Raw genomic sequence first — 21,279 nt, 5'->3', positions numbered from 1 at the left:
TTTCTCTTTTGCAATCTCAATAAAGAGCTGATAAACTATAGCAAAATCCCTGCATGGAAAAACGATTTGTTAGTCTCTAACCTAATGTGATGGCTGAAAAAAAGATTAGAGCCTGCATTACACAGTCACTGAATTTTGTCTAAGTGGTAGATACTTAACCTGAAACTTTAAAAGTTTTTTCTTCTTAAAAAAAAAAAAAATCACAAAATTTTAAGCTTGCCTATTTGCAAGTTTAGTAGAATGGATTTTATATGCCAGATAAGCTGTTTCCAGTTAATAATATATATGTCAGCTTACACTAGGGGAATTTAAGTTGAGCCTGTATCTTTTTCATTTGGTAGAAACAAACTGAAGGAAAATGTTTTAAGAATTCTGATTTTACTTTGTTATATTTATTTTATAGTGCATGTTCTCTTTTGGAATTGATGGATTGACTATTCCAAACGTTAATCTTCTAATTTTGTATGGAGCAGAAGTGGGGGGATGACTTTTCTTGCACCTTGCCAGCATTATGTCTAAGCCTTGCCCAGAATCTAGGATCTCCTGGCTCATTGAGTCAAATTCCCTGTCACATTCACTCACATTATGTGGTGCTTTTCATAAATTAATCAAATTCCATCTTCAGACAGAGTAATTCTGCTTTTTCTAGATGTGCACATGCTGTCCTTGCACAGCCAGTATTTGGCATATCTCCTGAAACTGTTAACAGGGTGCAAAAATACAGCAGCTCTAACATGTTTAAATGGTCTCAGACAACTGTTTTTTCTCACAGCTTTCTACACAGCTGAGGGAGGACAGTTGCTTTCAGTCACATCAGATTCAGCCTACTGCTAGTTTAGGCTGTTTGTTTTTATTTCTATTCTTGACATTCGGTAATACTTTGTGCATTCAAGACATATTTTTGTTTTAAGGTGTTATTTTCAAAAGCAATTAACTGTTTCCGAGGGTCTTGATTCTTTTTTTTTAAACTAATAGTAGACTTTTCTTGTCTGTAGACTTGACAGAGATTATTAGAGCAAAGAATGTAAGCATCTGTCATAAACAGATTTTAAATTTTGTTTGTCATCAGTCCAGCATTTTAGAAAAGGGTATGGAATCAATTCTTTAAATTAAACAATTTTTGAGAGACTTGAGAGAAGTGTTAAGTGAAGAAGTTGTATCAGAATTCTTACTCTGATTTTCCATTTCCTCTGCACACCCCAGAAAATGTTTTGTTTACTTACAATCATGCTTTTTAATTTTAAAGAAAACTACATAAGAGACAGGGATTTTTGTACATGGATGAGACTTGGCAACAAGTTACTTTAAAGTGATGGGCTGCAGAAAGCATGTTGATTAGCACTTATGAAATATATATATATTATATATAAACATAGAAGCCATATGGCATTTTTGTAAATATTACTTTGTACATAGTTGCCATTTAAAAAAAAAAAAAAATCCGGGGATAAATGTGCAGTTTCTTCACCTAGGAGAGGACTTTTTATTAATTTAAAGCAAGTAGTATGTTTAAATTAAATTATTTGAGGTACAATTCATAAGCATGTACTTAGATATAATACCAAAATATTAGCAGTAGGAAACTCACCATATATTTGTAGTTTTGTTTTAAATGTGTAATAGGTTGTTTCAAGTTGAGTAGTTAAATATCACTTTCTTCATATTATAGTAATCTGATCTTTCCTAGATTTCACTGTGATATGAGGATGTTACTGAATACGATAATGTAGAAACATACTATGAAATAATATGTGTGAGCAGATATTTGCTATTAATATCTGGTTGTTATGTTCAGTTTCTGAACATAGGCACTTTCTTGACTTGTTACCTGTAATGGGGATGAAATGACATTCATCCACCATACTCTTGATCAAAAAATATATTCTTATATTTGAAGCAGGTGGGAAGAGTTTACTCCTATAAAAACAAAGTGGGCAACAACTAAAATTGGGAATTTGTATTCCTGTGACCCCAAAATAAGTTACTTCATTCATGGCAAGTGTCAAGATTGCACAGGCAAATATATTTGTATGCTCAGAAGATGTCTTATTTCATGGAATTGCATCACTGAAAGAATTACCCATTCCTTCAATTCTGTGTTTGCTGAAATACCAATATTTCAGGGTGAAATGAATGTACACTGGCAGTTGATAGGATGTGAGTAATTGTGGTTAATTCCAAACATGAAAATAATGAGAAAAAAGGCTACGTGTATTGTAGCAGAATAGCTGTTTATCAACGTGTCATACACAGTGAAGGTAATCCTTACATCTTTCTTGAGAGAAGCCATACTCAGTGCTTTACAGGCGAGATGTGACTAAATGAAATTTTTTCTTAGATTGTGATTAATGGTCACTTGTGGATAATCAGACTTCCACCGTGGGGTTCTTGTTTCTGTCGGTTTCAGGAATCTCTAGATATTTATTTCAAATTCACCCGTTATCTTGTGGCCTTTCTCTTTGTTGGTCACTTCTCTTGTGGCTAAAGTTTCCACTCAGAAACTTGAAGTATTTCATGAGACATATGAGTGGAATCACTGTTTTCACTGTTTTGTTTATTGCATAGCAACTTCATTAATTCTTTTAAGTGTCTATGTTTTAAAAACCCTTTAAAAATCCTTTCATGTACTAATTAATCCATATATGACATTTGAAAATAGGACAAAGCATCTTATTGTGCAGAGATCTGATGATTAACTCAGTGAGCACAGAGGTGTATTTAGTTTGTGCATTTCAGAGATATAGTAAGTGATATTTTAATTGTCTTACACACTGATCTCTGGATCTATCTAGTATCCACTGAACAAGTTCAGCAGTAACCTGTGCTAAACATCATCCAGATTTAAAACCCTATTATTTTCTAGTAGAAATTGAAAACTATTATTCTCAAATACATGATGCTAAAATCTGTTTTCTTAGTATAACTTGTCTTTCAAAATGAACAAAGCAATCAACAGGCATCTAAAATTTTGAAAGTCCAGTGGTTTGTGGAGGTGGGATGGACAGTGTGCAGAGTGCAAATCTGATAGCTAATCATGTTCCCCTTTACAGAAGTTCTTTAATCCCCAAAATTGACACTTCTGGCATTTTCACAAGCAATTCTTACACTGTCTTATGCAGAAAGTGATTTCTTTTAAAGCCGCAGTATTTTGTTCTGGCAATCAAAATAGACATGCTAAATGTAAATATATCTCATGCACTTTCATTTAAATATGAAGGCTGATGTGAATGTACATGTATGCACACTTGCATTTTTACCAAAAAGCCCGATTATGTCTGTCCTGGGAAAGATTGTCTTGGGCAATCCTTAAAAAACAAAATGAAGTATTAGATTTTGCTTCTGTTAAGTTCTCTGAGATGAGCAATATAGTTACAGATGATGATTTCAGTTTTGATCAAGTGCTGATGCAGCGGTAGATTACATTTGTGAGGAGAAAGCTCACCATCATTCTATATTATATTAAGATTAGAAAAAAAGTTAATTGTGGAAGACATGCTAGAATAGAATGTACTATATAGTTCTTCTAAGCAAAGTCATTTAACTTAACATATTTGGATGAAAAATCAATGTTTTCTGCATCTCCGCATCAATACATTGTAATGATTTTTTCCCACTATTATGGCAGCTTCATTATTTAAGTGGAAGTACCTTATATGCCAGCAACATAGCATCTCTGGTAATCAAGTTATATCCAGAGTCTTCCTAACTTGATGAAATTTTCTGCTATATTATCATTCATACATGTATAATACAAAATAAAGCTCCATCAGTGCTCAGCTTTTAATAATCCTGTTCATAATTAAATACAAATATGACTAAAACGTATTCTTCTACATTAAAGTCTTGTCATAAAAACATTTGGAATATAAACCTTCAATACTCAGCAGGGCAATATAATATATACACACAAACACACATTTTTCTGTTAGTAGCAAGCGTTTTGTTCATTATTTGCACAATTTCAGTCATATGTTTTATACAACCAGTACTAAGTCAGACTTCCGATTGCTCATTACTGTCAGGAATGACAGACGTTAAGGCAGCCTGACAAAAGCGATTTAACGTTGACATTTTAGTTTTCTGTTCAATATACAGTCGCAGTTTGTCTCTGAAGGTTTCACCTAGAAAACTGTAAATTAAGGGGTTCAAACAGCTATTAGAAAAAGCTGCTAGGTTCACAATATGTCCTGTTAAAGGATAATCATGTCTGAAAGATGGGCTGCTTGAAGAGACAGGTTCGCTTTTCTTTTGAAGAAGTTGAACACTAATGAAGACGTTTTCAGGTAACCAGCAGATAAAGAAAACCAAAACAACAACAAAAATCATTCGAAGAGCCTTTTGTCGCCGCAGTCGAAGACTCCTATGCTTGTGTGCTTTTACAAGAACTCGAACAATTAATGAGTAACAAAGACCGATGATCACAAAGGGAATGATAAACCCCAAGGTTATTTCTAGCCACTGAATTTCTTTTACATCTGCAAAACAAAAATAGACCTCTCCAGTGTGTTGCAAATGCACGGCTGTAAATGGAACTAGTGCTGCAGAAATAGACGCCATCCATATGAGACCACAGCTTAATCTAGCGTGTTGCATAGTGCGAAATATGTTGGACCTCATTACTTTTGCCAGTGCTATGTATCTGTCAAAACTCATCCAAGTCAGAAAGAAAATGCTGCTATACATGTTGATCTGAAGAAACAAAGACATAAAGGTACAAATAATAGTGATATCATAATACTTCTCATCAAGATTAAAAACCTCAATGAGGGAATCGGCAACTAAAATGAGATCAGCTACTGCAAGATTTATGAAGTAAAGGTCTGGAATAGTCATTTTTTCACGAAAGCTTATGTTTACAACCAGTATCAGAATGTTTCCTACAAAACCAATAGGAAAAAGAAATATTGTATAAAGGCATGATAAGAACAGTCCAATAACATATTGTTGGTGTTCTGATTTATCAGCCAGTCTAGAAGATATACTTTCATTACACAAATGTGACCCATTTAGGTTAAAAGTTGTGCTGTTACATATACCAGGTGATATTGAGGCCGAGTAAGTTTCCATGGTTCAAATATCTGTATCACAGATATCAGTACTCGCAGTTTGGTAGTGATGCCAAAAAAGTTAGATTTTTGATGTTTCCAAAGAAGTTCATAGTAATCATTTTGAATGGGAAAAGATTTACTCTTTGTAGAGGAAATTAAAATTTGTTGGAATCCAAGTTAATTAAGTTTGAAATTGACTGAAACGTAACAGTACAAGAAGTAAATTTCTTAAATTTGTTTATAGGACACTATATACATTGCAAATGAGAGAATTTTAAGTTCCTGTATGCCTTAAGATCATGTAAAAATCTTTTTACCATAATGATAGTTGGATTTCTATAATAAAAACTCTTTATCAGTCAGCATCAATAGTGTTTCTTCTTGCAGGTTGGAAGGTAGTAGAATTTTAGCTCCATTTGTTTTCTTCTAACAATGAATGTTCATCCTTGGACCTGCAATTCGCAAATGGAAATCCATTAATCTAATACCCCAGCATTGTCATGTACTGTATGCTTTCACTAACTTAACATACATAGCTGAGGTTGTAGAAAACATCATGTTTGAATACACACACGCGCGCACACACACACACACACACACACACACACACACACATGTTCAGTTAAATTAGATTTGTTCAAATTTTGCATACCCTTTAGGGACTCAGTATTGGAAAACATTATAGAAAATCAGATGTGTGAAGTTGGCTTACTGAAGAAAATTTATGTGTATGTATTTTTATTTTATCATCAGCTAGTAATCTTATTAAGTAGCAGAGTCAATGGCTGACAAGACAGCACAGATGAAACGCAGTTGATTCCATCTGTTTGCAGAGGGAAGGGAAAGGGAAGTTTTTAGAAATGCAAGTAATGCATGCAGTGTATTTATTTACACCAATATTATTATACTTAATTTTCTTGTATTTATGATTACTTATACTGCATTGAGTTCCAGAAAGGAATGGAAAACATCAGTTTTCCTATTTGTTTACTTTTAAATGTAGAATGATATGGACTTGAAGCATTGCTAGAAGTTTATTTGAGAAGAAAAGACGACCCAAGCAAATGGAATTGTAAAAAAGTGATAACCTAGAGCATTTTATGTTAAATTTGTGTTTTAACTATTTTGAGGTGCTTTAATCATTACCTTACTACCAAAATTTTCATTTTAATTACACTAAAAACATATATAAAAGTTAAATTGTTTATTAGTAAAAGACATGCATATTTCCACATTTTAGTGTTTTAAAATGCTATTGATCCAATCTGGAAGAGAAAAAAGAGCAGACCACCAATGGAGTAGGAGTGTTAGAGTATTTTTATTCAGCAATATAGCTCTGAGGTTTTTTTTAAATGTATTCAGGCTTTCAGAAGTAGCTAGCTGATACTTAAAAAAAAGATATCTGTGAAGTCACAGCTTTTGCGTCTTAACAAAATAGGCATCAGTATATTATAATTGTTTGCTACGTTTCAAGGCATTTTAATAATGTAAATCTTTATACAAAAACATCCCTATGAAATTACACTTATTTGAAGAAGGCTTGGTGTTTGTTTCAAGCAGCTGTTGAGGTCAGACATGAACTGTTGTCTTTTATGTAACATCCTTTTATTTCTGACTAAGGCAGTAAACTGCTTTAAATGCAGTAAGGGATAAGTTAATAGTCTAAGAAATTGATTTTTAAAAGGTAGGTCTGTAGTCAGATTTCAATTACGTATACAAGTCCACCAAAAGCCAAGCAATTATAAACATTACAAGTAACTATGTACTGTGAAACACTTCGTTTTACCTTAATTCCATTTCTCCAGAGCTGATTTTCTTCCAGACGCCAGAAGGGCTGATTCTTGTTCAGCGACACGCTTAAATGGATGTGTCGACTTCAACTGTAGTGTCAGTAAAAACTTGTATTTAGGTGTGCAAAGCTGCAATGAATGCCACCTGTTGACAATTCAGTAGTAAAAATTCATATAAAAGTCTATTCTGTTTCAAAATATCTTAAATAAATGACAGTTTACAACAGCAAAATGCAGATCTTGCTGCATGTCCTTGGCAATAAAACAAGCTTTATAGATTCCCAGGGTCGTTCTAATTTGTGTTCAGTTGAAGTGGTGCTGAACAGCCTTATAAGGCTAGAATTAACCCTGTTTCTGCTGGTTCCTTATTTTGCTAGAACTAGTCAAACATCTTCTACCTCATATTTGTTGATTTTATTTTTCCCAACTTTCATTTTCTTCTTCTTTTTGCCTTTAGCATTTTTTCACATTAGATAGCCTATTTGAACATACGGCTCTGCTGGTCAATAATTAAGAGATTTATTTACAAATGGCAACTAAGCATATTGTACATACGTATAAAACAGCAGTTACTGTTATATATATAATCTTTTAAAAAGTCTCCTGAGAGTCTAAAGAGAAATATTAGATTGATAGAAATCTAGCAGCTGAGAAGGGGCTTTCAGTAAGCTGATAGTATGCATTTCAGTTTTCTTACCTTCAAGTCGCTCCCATTTTGCCTGCTTGTATTTAATTTTTCAGGTATATGTCTTCATCTTGACACTTCTTAGAATTGTTCAGCTCAAAACCACATGTGTTAAATAAGCTTATTTTGCAGAGGATGTGGAGCCTCAGTCTTGCATGCAAACACCAGTATTGCAGGTGGAGTTTTACATTGCATCTGTAGCGGCGGGGGGGAAATAGTTGACATTTCCAGAAACACCACCTACTGGTGGCTGGAATTCTTAAAATCAAAATGGAAAGAAAAGTCTAAGTAAAAAATCAGTTTAGTAAACCTTGATTTGTCTCATAAAAGAGCAATATTTTATATGTGTAAATTACTTTTTATGATTACATTGATTTTGTAATGTAATGTGCTATTAATGGGTATGCTGTACTTCATTGCAATATGGTACTGCTACTGAAATAAGATGAGTCAGATCTTAGCATTTAGGATTTCAATAAATCAATGTTATAATTTCAGAAGTGTGATATAAACAATTAACATGGTATTTAATGTATGTATTAAAATCTATTACAGTAGCCAAATATTTTTAAGTTATGAAAGATCTCATCTCTGTGGAAAAATGAAGCAAAAATTCTTCCACAAGGGATTTGGGGAATAACAAGCACTTTGCCTTCTAGTACTGTTGATGCAAAAATGCTAATTTTGTTGTAATGTGCTGTGCACAGGACCACAGGATTTTGGCAGTGTTATTAAAGAAAAATTTAAGGTGTTCTTACACGATGACTCTTCATAAATATGTTCTGGGATAAATTATTACTTAGTTTAAGAGTAAGAGAAAGTTTGTGCAAATTGGTAAGGACAAAGATTTACTGAATAGAAGACTTCCACTATTAGTGGAATGGCATTCTGGAGTGGGTTTCTGAACAGGATTACGACAACAGAGTGCCTGAAGTGTTTTGCTTTAAGCAGTGTACAAATACGATTGTTTTATAGAACTGGAGTAATCATAATATTAGAAAATCTTGTGATACCAGCTTTACATGTCTGATTTGTTGCTGTCCTAAGAACAGGATTATAAAGAGACTTGATTGTTGTTTGTTGATCATGTGGTTTTGCTATACTTAATTCTGTCCTTCAGAGTTTTCACTGATCTTGAAATGGCCAGAAGGATTTTTACTTTCCTTGATGTCTAATGTTAGCTTCTGGGTGTTAGCTGTTTGTAATTATGGAGGCCTGCATTAGATAATCAGCTGGTCTCTCTGTCCTTGTTTTTCCAGCTGTGAACATCAGTTGATTTGCTGTTAAAATGTATAATTTTGTTATGAATGCTAATTTTCTTGTTTTACTTCATGACAAGAAATGTGTCACTTTGCCATACCTCGAGAATGGCTAGGAAGTTTTCTTCTGGATGAGCACAAAGTAGCTCTTTTTCATGCTAATAGAACTATGAAGCCTAAGTGGCCAAGTCTAGTATTATTACATTGTAATTAGCGAGTTCTGTACTTCACTGGATATTTTATGAGATGATCATGTGAATTCTGAGTCTTGTTTCCCAAAAGAGATGACATCATCTTCAGACATGAATATAGACTCTTGTTTATCCAGTCAAATTATTGTTACTGATTAATCCACTTTAGCCACACTGTTCAGCCCTTCCATGTTGAAAAGGGATATAAAATGCCTGAAACCAATTTTAGTAGCTGTTGAACATTGCATCCTTTCTCTTTTGCTATCATTTACTCTTATTCCATGGGAATTTATAATGAGTGTCTTAATGATCCATGTTTAGTTACAGTTGTGCCAGTATTAAAACTTACATTTCCTCTTATCCTACCATATCACCTTGATTGTTGCAGAGAATGTGCATGATCGCAACTGGTATGATAGCCTACATATAACAAAATGTCAGACTGCAATAATTCAGCATTTAAAATTTTTGTAGAAGTTTTTTTTTTAATTATGTAGTAGTCAACTTCTTATTAAGATATATAGTATTTAAGAAACATGTATAACTATATTGTGTTCAAGAAACATTTGTGTAATCATTTCTGATATACTTAGGTGTACTTAGAGACTTAAAGTGGAGTATAATAGAAGGTATTCTACATAATTTAGCAAACTTCAACACATGTGCCTATTATTATGTTGCAAAAAGTGGGTGACAGCTGATGAGGAAGAAAAGTGGGAGACATGAGTATAGCAGAGAACAGAGTAAGAAGTCCAGTGCATCTTACCTCTTGAACCACCCTAATACAGAAGTTTCTCCAGCAGGATAAGTCCTGCAGGACGTAAAAGCTGTTAGATTCTCCCCAAAGTGTGGAAGAGCGTTGGAAGCATCATGAAGCTGCGGAGCCGTAAAGAAATTAGATCAGGGCCAGGATGTATAAGGTTGAAAAAAAGCAAGGTACTGTGTCAAAGTGGAAGGAAGTATAAAATTGTGTTGGAATGCTTTACAGTGTTAATATACCTATATGCAGAAGAAAAAGGATTTGTATCAGTATCTCGCTGAAATTATGTTCAGAGGAAATACAGATGCTGTTGTCATATTTGTGTACTTTAAGTACATTGATCTCTTCTCCTCCAGATTCTTTCTCGTCTTTCTCTTAGCATGGATGCTTACTCTGACCTCTTTCACCCACTGAATGACACTTTCTTTCTGGACCCATTCACCCGTTTTACATCACCCTCATACTTTATCCTGGCAAGTATCAGTAACTTTCCCTTACTTGCAAATAATGAAAGTGTTTCATTTGAATGGGAACAAATAATTGTGTTTTATGCCTGCAGAGAACTTTGGATAGAATGTATTTTGTGAACCAGCTTTTCAGTTGCCAGTAATTCAGGCAATGCATTTTTCTTACTAAAAACAAATTTTAAAAGTTCAGCCCTATCTTCTGCAGGGACAACGCCTGTACCCATTCAAAGTACTCTGGTAAAAACTTTATTTTCTGAAGAAGTATATTGTAATATACCTGAAGGAGAATATGCAAGTTTTACAAAATTGGATAACAAAGCATGGTAAAGTGAAGGATGATTAGTCATAGGGTCTCACTCTCTATCCAAATGTGATTAAAAAAAATCACAAAGCAGCAATCCTTTTTCACCATCGTAGCTGAGTCCTTTGCTGGGCACTTCATTCACCTCTTTAGTTGCACAGGTAAAAGCTTCAATGTTGTTGTCACTAACTGATCCTGGTTGAGCAAATAAGAATCAAAGTGCCAGGGAAGCAAAACACATTCTTTCACTCCAGTCAGTGAATCAATTTGTTGTGGAACATATATGATGCAAACGTTATATAGAGAGGACTTGTTTTAGCTGAATTGCTCAAGCTTTTGCCCTACACCGAATCTTCTTCCTCAAAACCAAGTTAAATAATGCTGTAACCTGTTTAGGGTCTGTTAGTTTGAAACTAGAATGCTTCTGAGGCTAGATTTAGTACTACAGAAGGGAAAGTAGCAGCTCAAGTTACAATCCAAGTGTGTAAATCCAATATATTTTAGCTCAGATGTTGTTTTGCAATGGGATCAGATCAAATTTGAGTCAACTGGTTCAGTAAAGAGGAGTCCTTAGTTTCTACATGTACTTTTCCAAAACGTATCATCAACTCAGAAATTCGGGCTTAAACATCAGCAGCCTGTCCATCCCTCTTATTTTTCTGAACAGAAGCTTTTTTTCCAAAGCAAGCAGAAGTCTTAGAAAAATATGAATATTACCAGCATAGAAATAAACATCCTTCTTTGAATTTTCCAGTATATCCCATTAGTTCATTTTGACAGCATGCCTATAAAAATATATGCTCTATTTCTTCTGGAACATACTGTTCAAAAAGTAGGTAAAGCCTGGAAGAAATAGTGTTTAACAAAGTTATTGCTGGTTTAAAAAAAACCACAACTCTCTGAGTAGGCAAATTTTATTTTGTTCATAGGGAATGTCCTCCAAGTTATTAATCACTTAAAAATGGTTACTTTTAATCTTGGCCATAGCTGCTCTTTTCTTCTCTTTCAAATCTGACTATTTTAAGATGTCTTTTGGGACTCTTCTGTTCCTTTCCCATTGCTTACAGGGATATCTGCCCTCATATTCCAATTGGAGCAAAGTAGATCTTCTCTAGGTCTACATGTTCATTGTCCTGAATCTTAATGGAAGCTTTGAGTAACTTTATCAAGAATTGTTTAACGAAACAGTTCTATATTGCTATAGGATATATTCATAACAAGTGAAAGGATTGTTACACATTTTTCAACCACTTCTCTCCTGTTTATTTTCTCCTATTCAGTCCAAACAGTCTTCTTGCTGTATACAGAGATTTCTTTGTGACCATACAACCAGCCATCCAGAAAATACTCTCTTTTCTCCCGTGACAATAGTCCTGGTGAGGGAAGAGACCAGAGTGCATTCATATATACTTCATGGATGACAGCCAAATGCTATACCCAGGAGTACTCACAGATTTATACATAGCAGTTAATTCTTGACAAGATCTTCCCATTCCCAAATCTTAGCTCTGACAGTAGGCCCCCTCAAGTTTTATTCCTGTGAGACACTGGGTTATGACTTTGGTTTAGCTGTATCCCTTACTGAGAGTATCATTAAGCATGCTTCCATCCATGTCAGACCTTCCAGCTTCTCTACAGGTGCATTATTGTGATTTGCTCATCATTAGACCAGTTTCCAGGTCCCATCCAAGGTTATCTAACTAGATCCAATATATTTCTGGAGTAGGTTTTTCTTTTGGGCACCTTTAACAGTAACTCAGATTAAGGTGACTCAGAAACCATACAGTATTTATTCTTTCATCCTCAAATATAAAATATATGGAAGCAGTGAATGAAGTAGAATCCTTTGTGCATATTCCCATACTAAAAAATAACCTATTTATCTGTGGTGCAGCTGAAGCTATGCTATTCTCTGTCTAAATTGGGATAAACAGCTTGCGTCTTTTGCCATATTCTTTCACTCAGTCTGTCAGCTTTTTTCACTGACACGCTGCTCTTACAACTTATCTCTTCAAGCTTCTTTCTGGATCAAGCTGATCTTCAGTCTGTCTTTTAATCTCTTTTTCAGGTGCAAAACAATAGCTCTGATGCCAAATTTGGAGCTGAGAAATCCTTTCACAACTATAAAACTGGTTCTTGTGTTTGAAGAGATGATTTTTATCTACGTATTTCCTTTCTGACCAGGTTCTATAATGGTCTGTTTTTATGTAGCTTTCTTTAATTATCCATCTGTTCGTGCTGGCAGCAGAACAAAATTGAACAGGAAAACAGGCTGACATAATACAATGCAGACATAGTACCAGCTGATTTTTACGTCTTGCGGAAGCATTGGTCCTTATGGTCCTGGTTATTGAGATACATATTGCGCTCTACTTGCATGTGATACAGTCATGTTCCATAAATTTCAGGACTTAGGTATCTGAGACTAGGTCCATATGTCTAAATACCAGATCTAAATACTGTATTATTATTGGAGAAATGTCCTTTATTCTTCTATTTATCCACTTGGCTGTTGTTTTGCAGAAGTTGTTCCTGTCAATAGGTCAGTGCCCAGTCCTCTGTAAGTTGGCCAGCCCATGCTGATTTGCAACAACTATCCATACAAATCTAGAGCCTGTCAAGAAGGCTTTCCAAACATACAATTGCAATTAAATATATCAGTTCCTTTAGCATCCAGGTATCATGTTTCAGCCAGTGAATTCCTGTCCTTGTAAGTGCCATGCAAAGGTACATGATTAATCATCAAAGCAGCTCTTCTCAAAAACCTTCAGGTCATTTCTGAGCCTTTCTCATCGCATCAGTATATTTCTATAACTTTGTAATTCAAGTCTACATCTTTATCCAAGATTTAGTATGATTCTTGTGTCTTCCCTGTTGTTTTTGTTCTCCTCCCCACTCACCCACCCCCACTCCCATGGACAGGAAAAGTTGGCTTGTGCCCAAATTCGGTAACAATGTGTTCACAGCAAGCATCTAAAACTTTGCATCTATACACCAGCCTATATTAGCTACTGATTCTGGAGGGCTACACCTGAACTTGTATACCACAACTGCTGTTTTATGCTTCATTTCAGGTTGTTGGGTTTTTTTTTTTCTGCTTTGCACCATTCACCTGTGAATTCTTATCCACATGTATAATGTTCCCTATCTTGTTTCTAGGAGAGCCTTGACTTAAATCAGAAATTGGGGCTCTGCTTTGTTTGTGTTTTTTTAAAAGCAAGCCTCAGTTATACTCTTCTGAGCCTGGCTTATCTTGTTTTTTCTTTAGGATATTATCCAATGTGATTCTTCCTAGGTATAGTACTTCATACTTTTGAATGAACCTATCAAGAATGATTAAAATCAATAATTGCTTTAAGTCTTAAAGTAAAGTTGAAGCCAAGGGAAGTTTAACAAAAAGCCTTCATCCTTGCACAAAAGTTTTAATTAGCTATCTTGTTGATCTTCCCAGTTCAGTACCTCAGAAGGGCCTCAGAACTTTCCTTTATGGACCAGAGTTTCCATTAATTTGAGGGTTTTCTTTCTTTCTTTCTTTTTTTTTTTTGGCTGCAAGAATTCATACAAAACCTTAAAACCTTAATGGTTCCAACAAAAGTAGGAAAGGAAAATGGAGAAAGAGAAAGAATGCTAAGGTTTTTTATTCAGTATATACAAATATATATATAAATATATATACTTTTTATATTCTTATATGTAAGTTTATATAAAGCAGTGCAGCAGACTTATAGCATCGCAGTATAATTTCAGGATTATAGTGGACTCTTAAGCCATAATTCACTGCTGTTGCTACTGGATTTAACCAAGATTATAAAAAATATGAGTATTGTATAGGGGAAGAAATTCCAGTCAAAAGAGAAAGCACAGCTGAGAAAATGCTTTTGCTGCAGATTTTTACCTTAGCTCAAAGTTGCTTTCTGCTGTGTTTTTGTTTGCATCTTTGCCAGTGCATTGGTACTATTACAAAAGCATACTTCTATGGTAACATGCTCTTATTTCTGCTCTGCTTAGAAGTAACACTTGTAGAACGTAGGGAATTTTTTTTAAAGATATTGCTGGGGGAAAAAAAGACCGAAAAGCCTAGATGTTTTCTCATAGATCACTGCAAATACTAGACACAAATATATTTTTTCTTCTACTACTGCTACCTGTAAGGTAGTCCAAGTTTGGGATCTAAACAAGGAACCATTATCCTTTATGAAGAAGAAGAAGTGAAAAAATGACAGTTTTTAAAAAGCAGGCATTACTGAGACCCGCTCTCATGGTTTGTAGATGTTACTGGTATTTCAAGATGATTGTTGGTGGTGTTTTCCTTTTTGCAGTTCCGTATGACTTTCAGCATTCCATCTTTGCATGGTTTATGAAAACAAAGTACGAATATCAAACTAGCACAGCTCTCACAGAACAACACTATTTCTGCAATGTTCATCATGAGCTCGTTCTTTGGAGTTCCAATGCTTTTCTGTAATTTGAATGTCGTCCTGAAGAGAAGCATAATGCTGTAAAATAGGTGGCATATAAATATTGTTACGCTTAGAGGTACCACAGCCAGGTAAGTACGAATATGCTGTTGTAAGGCTGGAGCTTCAGCAGGTGCTTCTTTAGCAAAGAGCACAGTAAAACAGGCTATCTGAAGAAATGATGGGATTCCAAATCCAAAGGTGAATTTAATGATCTCATATTCAGGCCATGCAAATAAAGGATCTAACTGGCAATCGGTTTCCAAGTGATAGTTATCTGTGCCAAGCAGTACTGTTTCAGTTAGTGACAAACAGAAGGCATAGATAAGTACAAATCCAACACACAATATGGGACTTTGGGTTGCTTTGCGCAGAGCAGTCCTTGGTGGAAATCTCTCGAGTAAAATTATGAGAAGCATCAAAATCAAAAGATACTGAGAAGTGAAATAACTTAAGTTGAAAAAAAATGATAGAATTTTACATGTGAAATGTGTTGCTTTTAAATAGTCAGGTCTAGGAATGACAGTGAATGAAAAAAAAATCATTATAATATTGCTGATGGTGAAGTGTAGAAGAGGTAAGTCTAAGTTTTTTATGACTTTGAACTGCAAATAATTCTTTATGAAAATGATCAAAATACATATGCCAGCTATTAATCCTGTTGGTACAAAAAGGGCAATATAACAGTGCATAAGTCTTGATATGATGTTTTGAGATGCTATGAGTGCTTCAATTTCTTCTGGGGAGGTGAAAGCCAAGTTCTTACTCGGGTAGCTGATCCATGTCATGTTGTGAGAAATCATCCTTTCTTCAGTGCAGTGTTTATTTCCTGTTTTATGAAGTTTGAAACTGAAACCTAAAAGGAAGATAAAACAGGTTTTAAAGTACAGTTTGTATTGTCTGTAGTTTGTATATTAAATAGCATGTGGAGTCAGGATTATGAACTATTTCTTCAGTATAAATGTAGTGGGTTTTTTTGGTAAATGTAAAATTTTTATGTTAATTTCAAGTTAACTTAATAACTTAATATTTGTAGCCAGATAAATCTGGATGCTTATTTTTTTAATCTGGTTCCACTTTCCATTTTCATTGCTTCAGGAAGATAGGCATTTATTGCAGCTGAGCTTTTTAGACAACAGTCAGGGTTCAGTGCGCTCATGTTCCCTGTTCTATAAATTGGAAATTCAGTCTTAATGTGGGTGAGGAAGAGTGTTGGATCTATGATTAGGTGGAGCCCCTTTTCCTCACCATCTTGCCAAGAAAGGATAAAGGCAGCATGCAAGGCAGCCCTAGTATGTGGGCTGCAGTTACAGCCACAAAATAGCTTTGCTCTACGGTGGCAAGTGTGGAAATTTTGTATAATATGAACCCAGCTGACAGTCTCAGGGCTCACACTGCATATTGAGGAAAATGCAAAGATAATCACAATATGAGGCAAGAACCACATTCCTTTCTTTGTTTCAGTTTTGCTTCCTTTCTGTTATGAAAAAAAGCTTTTCATAACTGCTGTCTGCGCTGAGAAACTCATTGAAAATTAATACAAATGTTTAAGTATTACTATGAACAAGCTGTGCTTTCATACTCAAACATCTTTATGCATTAATAATACTATCATTTCAGATGTAGCTATTGCATAAAGCTGCAAAAAATAATGATTTTCTGATTGCTCAAATTTGAGAAAATGTTTACCTGTGCATTATAGGCCTATTGATAAAGCTATATAAAGTTATATAAAATAGCAAGGAACATTTTTTATAGCTGAGTTATCAATTCCTGAAAATAGGGAATCTTAAGAGTAATACAGATAGGCTGTTAGCTATAATGACTAAGATATGTTGTCAAAATAATTCTGCTACTGTGAAAATGTTGGGAGGATCTTTGTTTAAAGCAAAAGGCTTTGTAGGAGAACATATATGTACTCAAGAAAAACAGCATGATAGATATGCTTTTAGGAGGTCTATAAAATTTATATATACATAATTACCTCACTTTGAAAAGAAAATTTCCAAGTACCTTGTACTGGCTGATTTGGAAAAATACAGATTTTTTTCTTATTGACCTATTTCTTTTTTTTGTTTTGAAGGATGAATATTTTTAAACATTGGGCAATGAACTCACTATTTCCTAATGAGTCTTGAATGTCTGATTAAGTATGGTCCTTAGTACTGAAAAAAATGTGCATATGTACAGTTTTACAGTGTTGTTTTCTGGAAAAAAAAATCTTGTATATTCACAAGGATCTCAGTTTTGTGTTCCATCAGAGTTTAGTTTCTTTACTTTATTCAGTTGTATGCAAAGCTGGTATGTTTAAGCAATGTACCTAGAGAGTGAACCAGGCAGTGCAGCCAATAACAATATACTTACAGTTGTACATAATGCATTTTTCCATAAAGGGATACTAGTGATGTTAACTCTTAAAGTGAAAGTAATTTTAAATTGGTAAAAGTTCATAAAGACACATTAATATTTTTAAGCAGTGTTCATTATAGATAAGTCAGCCTCTTAATTCTGTTTGACAGTTCATTTATGGTTGTTACCTCTGACACTACTTCACATTTCTGATATTTCTAATCTCTCTCCAAAATTGGAATTCTAACACTAGCTTTAATTAGAAAAGTTGACTTATCGGAGTGACTTTGATTAAATGTATATATAATCTTATATAATTATAATTTCATTTATATAAAACCATGGAGTTATGTTTTGATTCAGCAGTGGTCTTTGTCCCCTTAAAGACAGCAGTTCTTCCTTTCTCAAAGATGGTTATTTTTGGAGAGGTTCCACTACAGGGAGGACTAATGCACACAGGAAGACTTTTGTGTTACAGGTACACTAGCAATAGGCGGGAGCTGGCTGGTCTGACTTGCTATATTCTAGGCTGTCAGCTTGGGTACAGCATACAGGAAAATGATGAGAGGCAAAACTGGCAGAAGTGTCTGAAGCGAATTAATAATTAAGAGTCAGTATAATATTGAATCTTAAAAAATAGGTTGTTAAATCTAAACATTCTTGAGAAAAATGGAAGGGAAATCTTTTCAAAGATGAGAGGTGTTGGGAGGAAACATGGTTGACTTGTTAATTAAGGCAATAGATCTTAAATGCTTGCAGTAGGGTTTTTATTTCTGTTCAGCGGATTTTTAATATGTACCACTAAGAAGAGAATCATGTTTGTATTAAAGTGCTCAATCTGAAGAGTGGGGATATTAAAAAAGAAAGAAAAAAAAAAAGAAAGAAAAAATACCCTCTAGTAAATTGATTGGCCTTTTGTATTTTTTCATACTAATGACTTCTCCCTTGTAAGTTATAATTCCAAAGTATTGCTTTTGAAATAAAGCTGATTAGTCTGACTTCTAAATCATCTTCCATGCTTTTGGTGGCTAGTGAGAGAAGTTCAGACAGATTCAGATTATGTCCCTGTAGCTTTGGAAAACAAAGTTTAACTTCCATTTTCCGTGAGCAGTGAAACACAGTTCATAGGGTTAATTATTTTAGCTTCTGTTTGATAAACTGTGAGATACTGAAGTGCTGGGAAAAAATCTAGAAAATTTCTCATTAGTCAAGCAGTTGCAATGCTCTCTACTTCCCTTCGCCTGTATGGCTGTTCTTGTATGCTGGGCGGCGTAAAAGTGGTCTACTGTGCTATTCAGTCAGCTGCAGCCCCGGGGCTCGACAGACTTGCTTCTTGTGGCTCCTCCTGCTGCTTTGATTTCTCTTTATTTCCTGGAAATCCAAAGACCCTGAAATTCTAACTTTTACAATTAATCTCTCCTTAAATACTCAGGAGAAATCTCATGAGTGAAGGAATCAGTGTAAGTCAAATTCTGACCCTCTGTTAGAAGAGAGACTTGAAGCCTCGGCTGGTATTGTACTTTGTGAGGGTAGGTAGAGAAAGAGGATGTGGAACCACGTGAGCATCTGAAGAAGGCTTGCCATTTTTATCGGAAGTTGTCCTCCCGTACAATAGTTTCAGGAGGTTAAGAAAAACTTGTATTTTGAGAAGCTCTTCCACTGCAGTCTCTAGTGTTATTTTCTTCTAGTCCTATCAGGCCTTTCACAAAACTGAACATTTGAAGTTAGTTTTGGTTCTGTGAATGTTCCTGTTACCTTCTCAACTCTTTTCAGATCATGGGCCAAGGAACCGTACTCGCTTTCCTTACACCGACTCTCAGAAGAGCTTAGCAACATTCTAGTTTTCTGGTAGCAAAGGAAACAAAGGGCATGGTTTTAGTTTCAGATCCAGATTTCACAGGAAATAATATTGGCCATGCATGAAACTACTGAAAAAAAAAAGATATCAACATTTTTTTAAATTTTGCTCAGGATCTGGCCTTGGTACTGATATTAGAATTATCTTTGACAATAGCAAGGGATTTATTCTTTTATTTAGCTGCTCTTTGAGTGTTTAACACGAACTAAGGAAGATTAGATTTAAAGCAGCAGATTCCAGTAATTGCAACTTACCTTTCTTTTTTTTCTTTTTCTTTTTTTTTTTTTTTAAGTGCATCTTCATGATTCCTCTTGCTCTACCCACCTGTTTTCAGGTTATATTTTAATGATGGAACTGCATTTTATTACTGAGAAGCTATCAATGTATCTAGGCCTCATTTGCCACAAATGTCAAGATGAATGCCTGAAATAGCTTGAACTAGGTTGCACCTCTTGTTTATAGCTGCAGACCATTATTTAACATTACTGTTAAATAATAACAAAAATGTTATTAGCATTGTTGTTGTTCTCCATCTAGACATTGCTATTCCAACTTAAGTGTGTCTCCTTTAACTTATGTCATTTGGGGAGGGACTTAAACTAAACAAAAATAATCTATTCAAACTAGAATTAAAATATTCACTTGGAAATCACAGTGCAAATTTATGTGTATAATTATAATCAGTATAAATGTTAATTTTGACGTACACTGAAACTAAAGATATTTGGAGAATCTGGTGTTAGAGAACTCTTGAATACTATGCTAATGCGAACTTAAGATGAAGGAAGACATAAGGCATTTATGATCATGTATCCTACAGTTTTAGAGAGTGTTTTGACTGTAGGGCAATCATCTGTCTTGCAGGACTACCTTTAGAAATTTTAAGCCTTTACAAGCATATTTAAAGTTTTAAGTTTATTCCTTGCACTAAACTAAATCTATGCTTATAATAATAATGGGATAAAGCTCACAACTTCTGCTATAGTAAGTTGAACATCTCTGCAAATTTTTGTAGATTTTTGGTTATACTAATATAATTTAAAGTAAAAAGATATGTTGGTATGGGAGCAATGGAGCAATGGAGGGCACTTTGTTTCCCACATCTTTTATTTCATTATGTCCATACAGCAGAATACATTTTTTTCTCAAAATACTTTCAGAGTTTCCATGATGAGATAATAAGGAGTTCATTATCCCTTTTTCCTCTTGCTGCAATTAAGATCTGGTATTCCCTCAGTTCTTGTCAGGTTCTTAAATTTACTGTAGTGGCATACATTTTATTTCAAAACGCTTGTAATGTTTTTGGTGTGCTTGGCGGGGGGCCCGTGTCCTTTATTTTCTGTGGAATCTGTCATGTTGCAGTGTAAGCACCACAAGGCATGACTGCATTTTTCCTCACAACATGTGAGGCATACTGACTTCATTGCTTCTCCTATTCATTGGTAGCTGAGACTGACATCGAAATAGCTTGTCAAAGCTCATGTACATGGAAACTGTGGCAGAACGCAGACCTAGTCGTGTTTATCCCGAGGTTACTGTCCTGTATCTCAAATGCAGGGGAACTCTCAATATGCTATTTGCATTTTATTTTCTGTATTGTCTTGCTCCAGCGGCACATTGTCCCTGCTTTACCTCTGCTCCCCCTTGCTTTGGTTTAATTGATCATAAGTCTCATGTTGTTAATCGTTCTTTAACTTCACATTGCCTCACCTTCTGTTCTTTGGGTTTTGACTCTTTCTGGCACTATGCTCCCCCACTATCATCCGATTTGCCTTTTGCATTAGCAGTTAAAGTGAACATGTTTGATTTTTACTTCTGAAGCACAGCTAATACATTATCCTTCAATTCCAACAGACGGAGCTGAGCAAATGAGTATAGTGTTTAGAAGGCAGTTTAAAAATAGCAAGTTGTGAAAAGGCTACTTTCGGTATCGAGAGGACCTGGTCTGTAAGGGTTCATTGTTCCTGTTTTTTTTCCCCTCTGATGGTTAACTCTTGTAGATGGAGATCTTGGTTTCAAGTAAACTTTAGTTTATTTAAAGCCTACAGAAGCGTTCCTAAAACAGGGAATTTCTCCCTGGCAACTAGAACTCTTCCTACATGGCAGGGCAGTGT

At 34.8% G+C, this 21,279-nt stretch overlaps 2 protein-coding genes across 6 annotated transcripts in view; one reads left to right on the top strand and one right to left on the bottom strand.

Annotated features, from left to right (window-relative positions):
* The window catches only part of C16H7orf50 (chromosome 16 C7orf50 homolog), a 135,628-nt gene that overhangs the window by 12,542 nt on the left and 101,807 nt on the right, over positions 1-21,279 (top strand). The gene's annotated exons all lie outside the window — the stretch shown is intronic.
* Positions 3,763-5,143, bottom strand: GPER1 (G protein-coupled estrogen receptor 1). The gene has a single exon (XM_013950880.1). The coding sequence runs from the start codon at positions 5,065-5,067 to the stop codon at positions 3,994-3,996; it is 1,074 nt and encodes a 357-aa protein (XP_013806334.1). The 5' UTR covers positions 5,068-5,143; the 3' UTR covers positions 3,763-3,993.

The sequence above is a fragment of the Apteryx mantelli genome, chromosome 16, assembly GCF_036417845.1.
Source record: "Apteryx mantelli isolate bAptMan1 chromosome 16, bAptMan1.hap1, whole genome shotgun sequence".
In the NCBI taxonomy this organism is placed as follows: domain Eukaryota; kingdom Metazoa; phylum Chordata; class Aves; order Apterygiformes; family Apterygidae; genus Apteryx; species Apteryx mantelli.
This window is presented reverse-complemented; position numbering and strand designations above follow the sequence as displayed.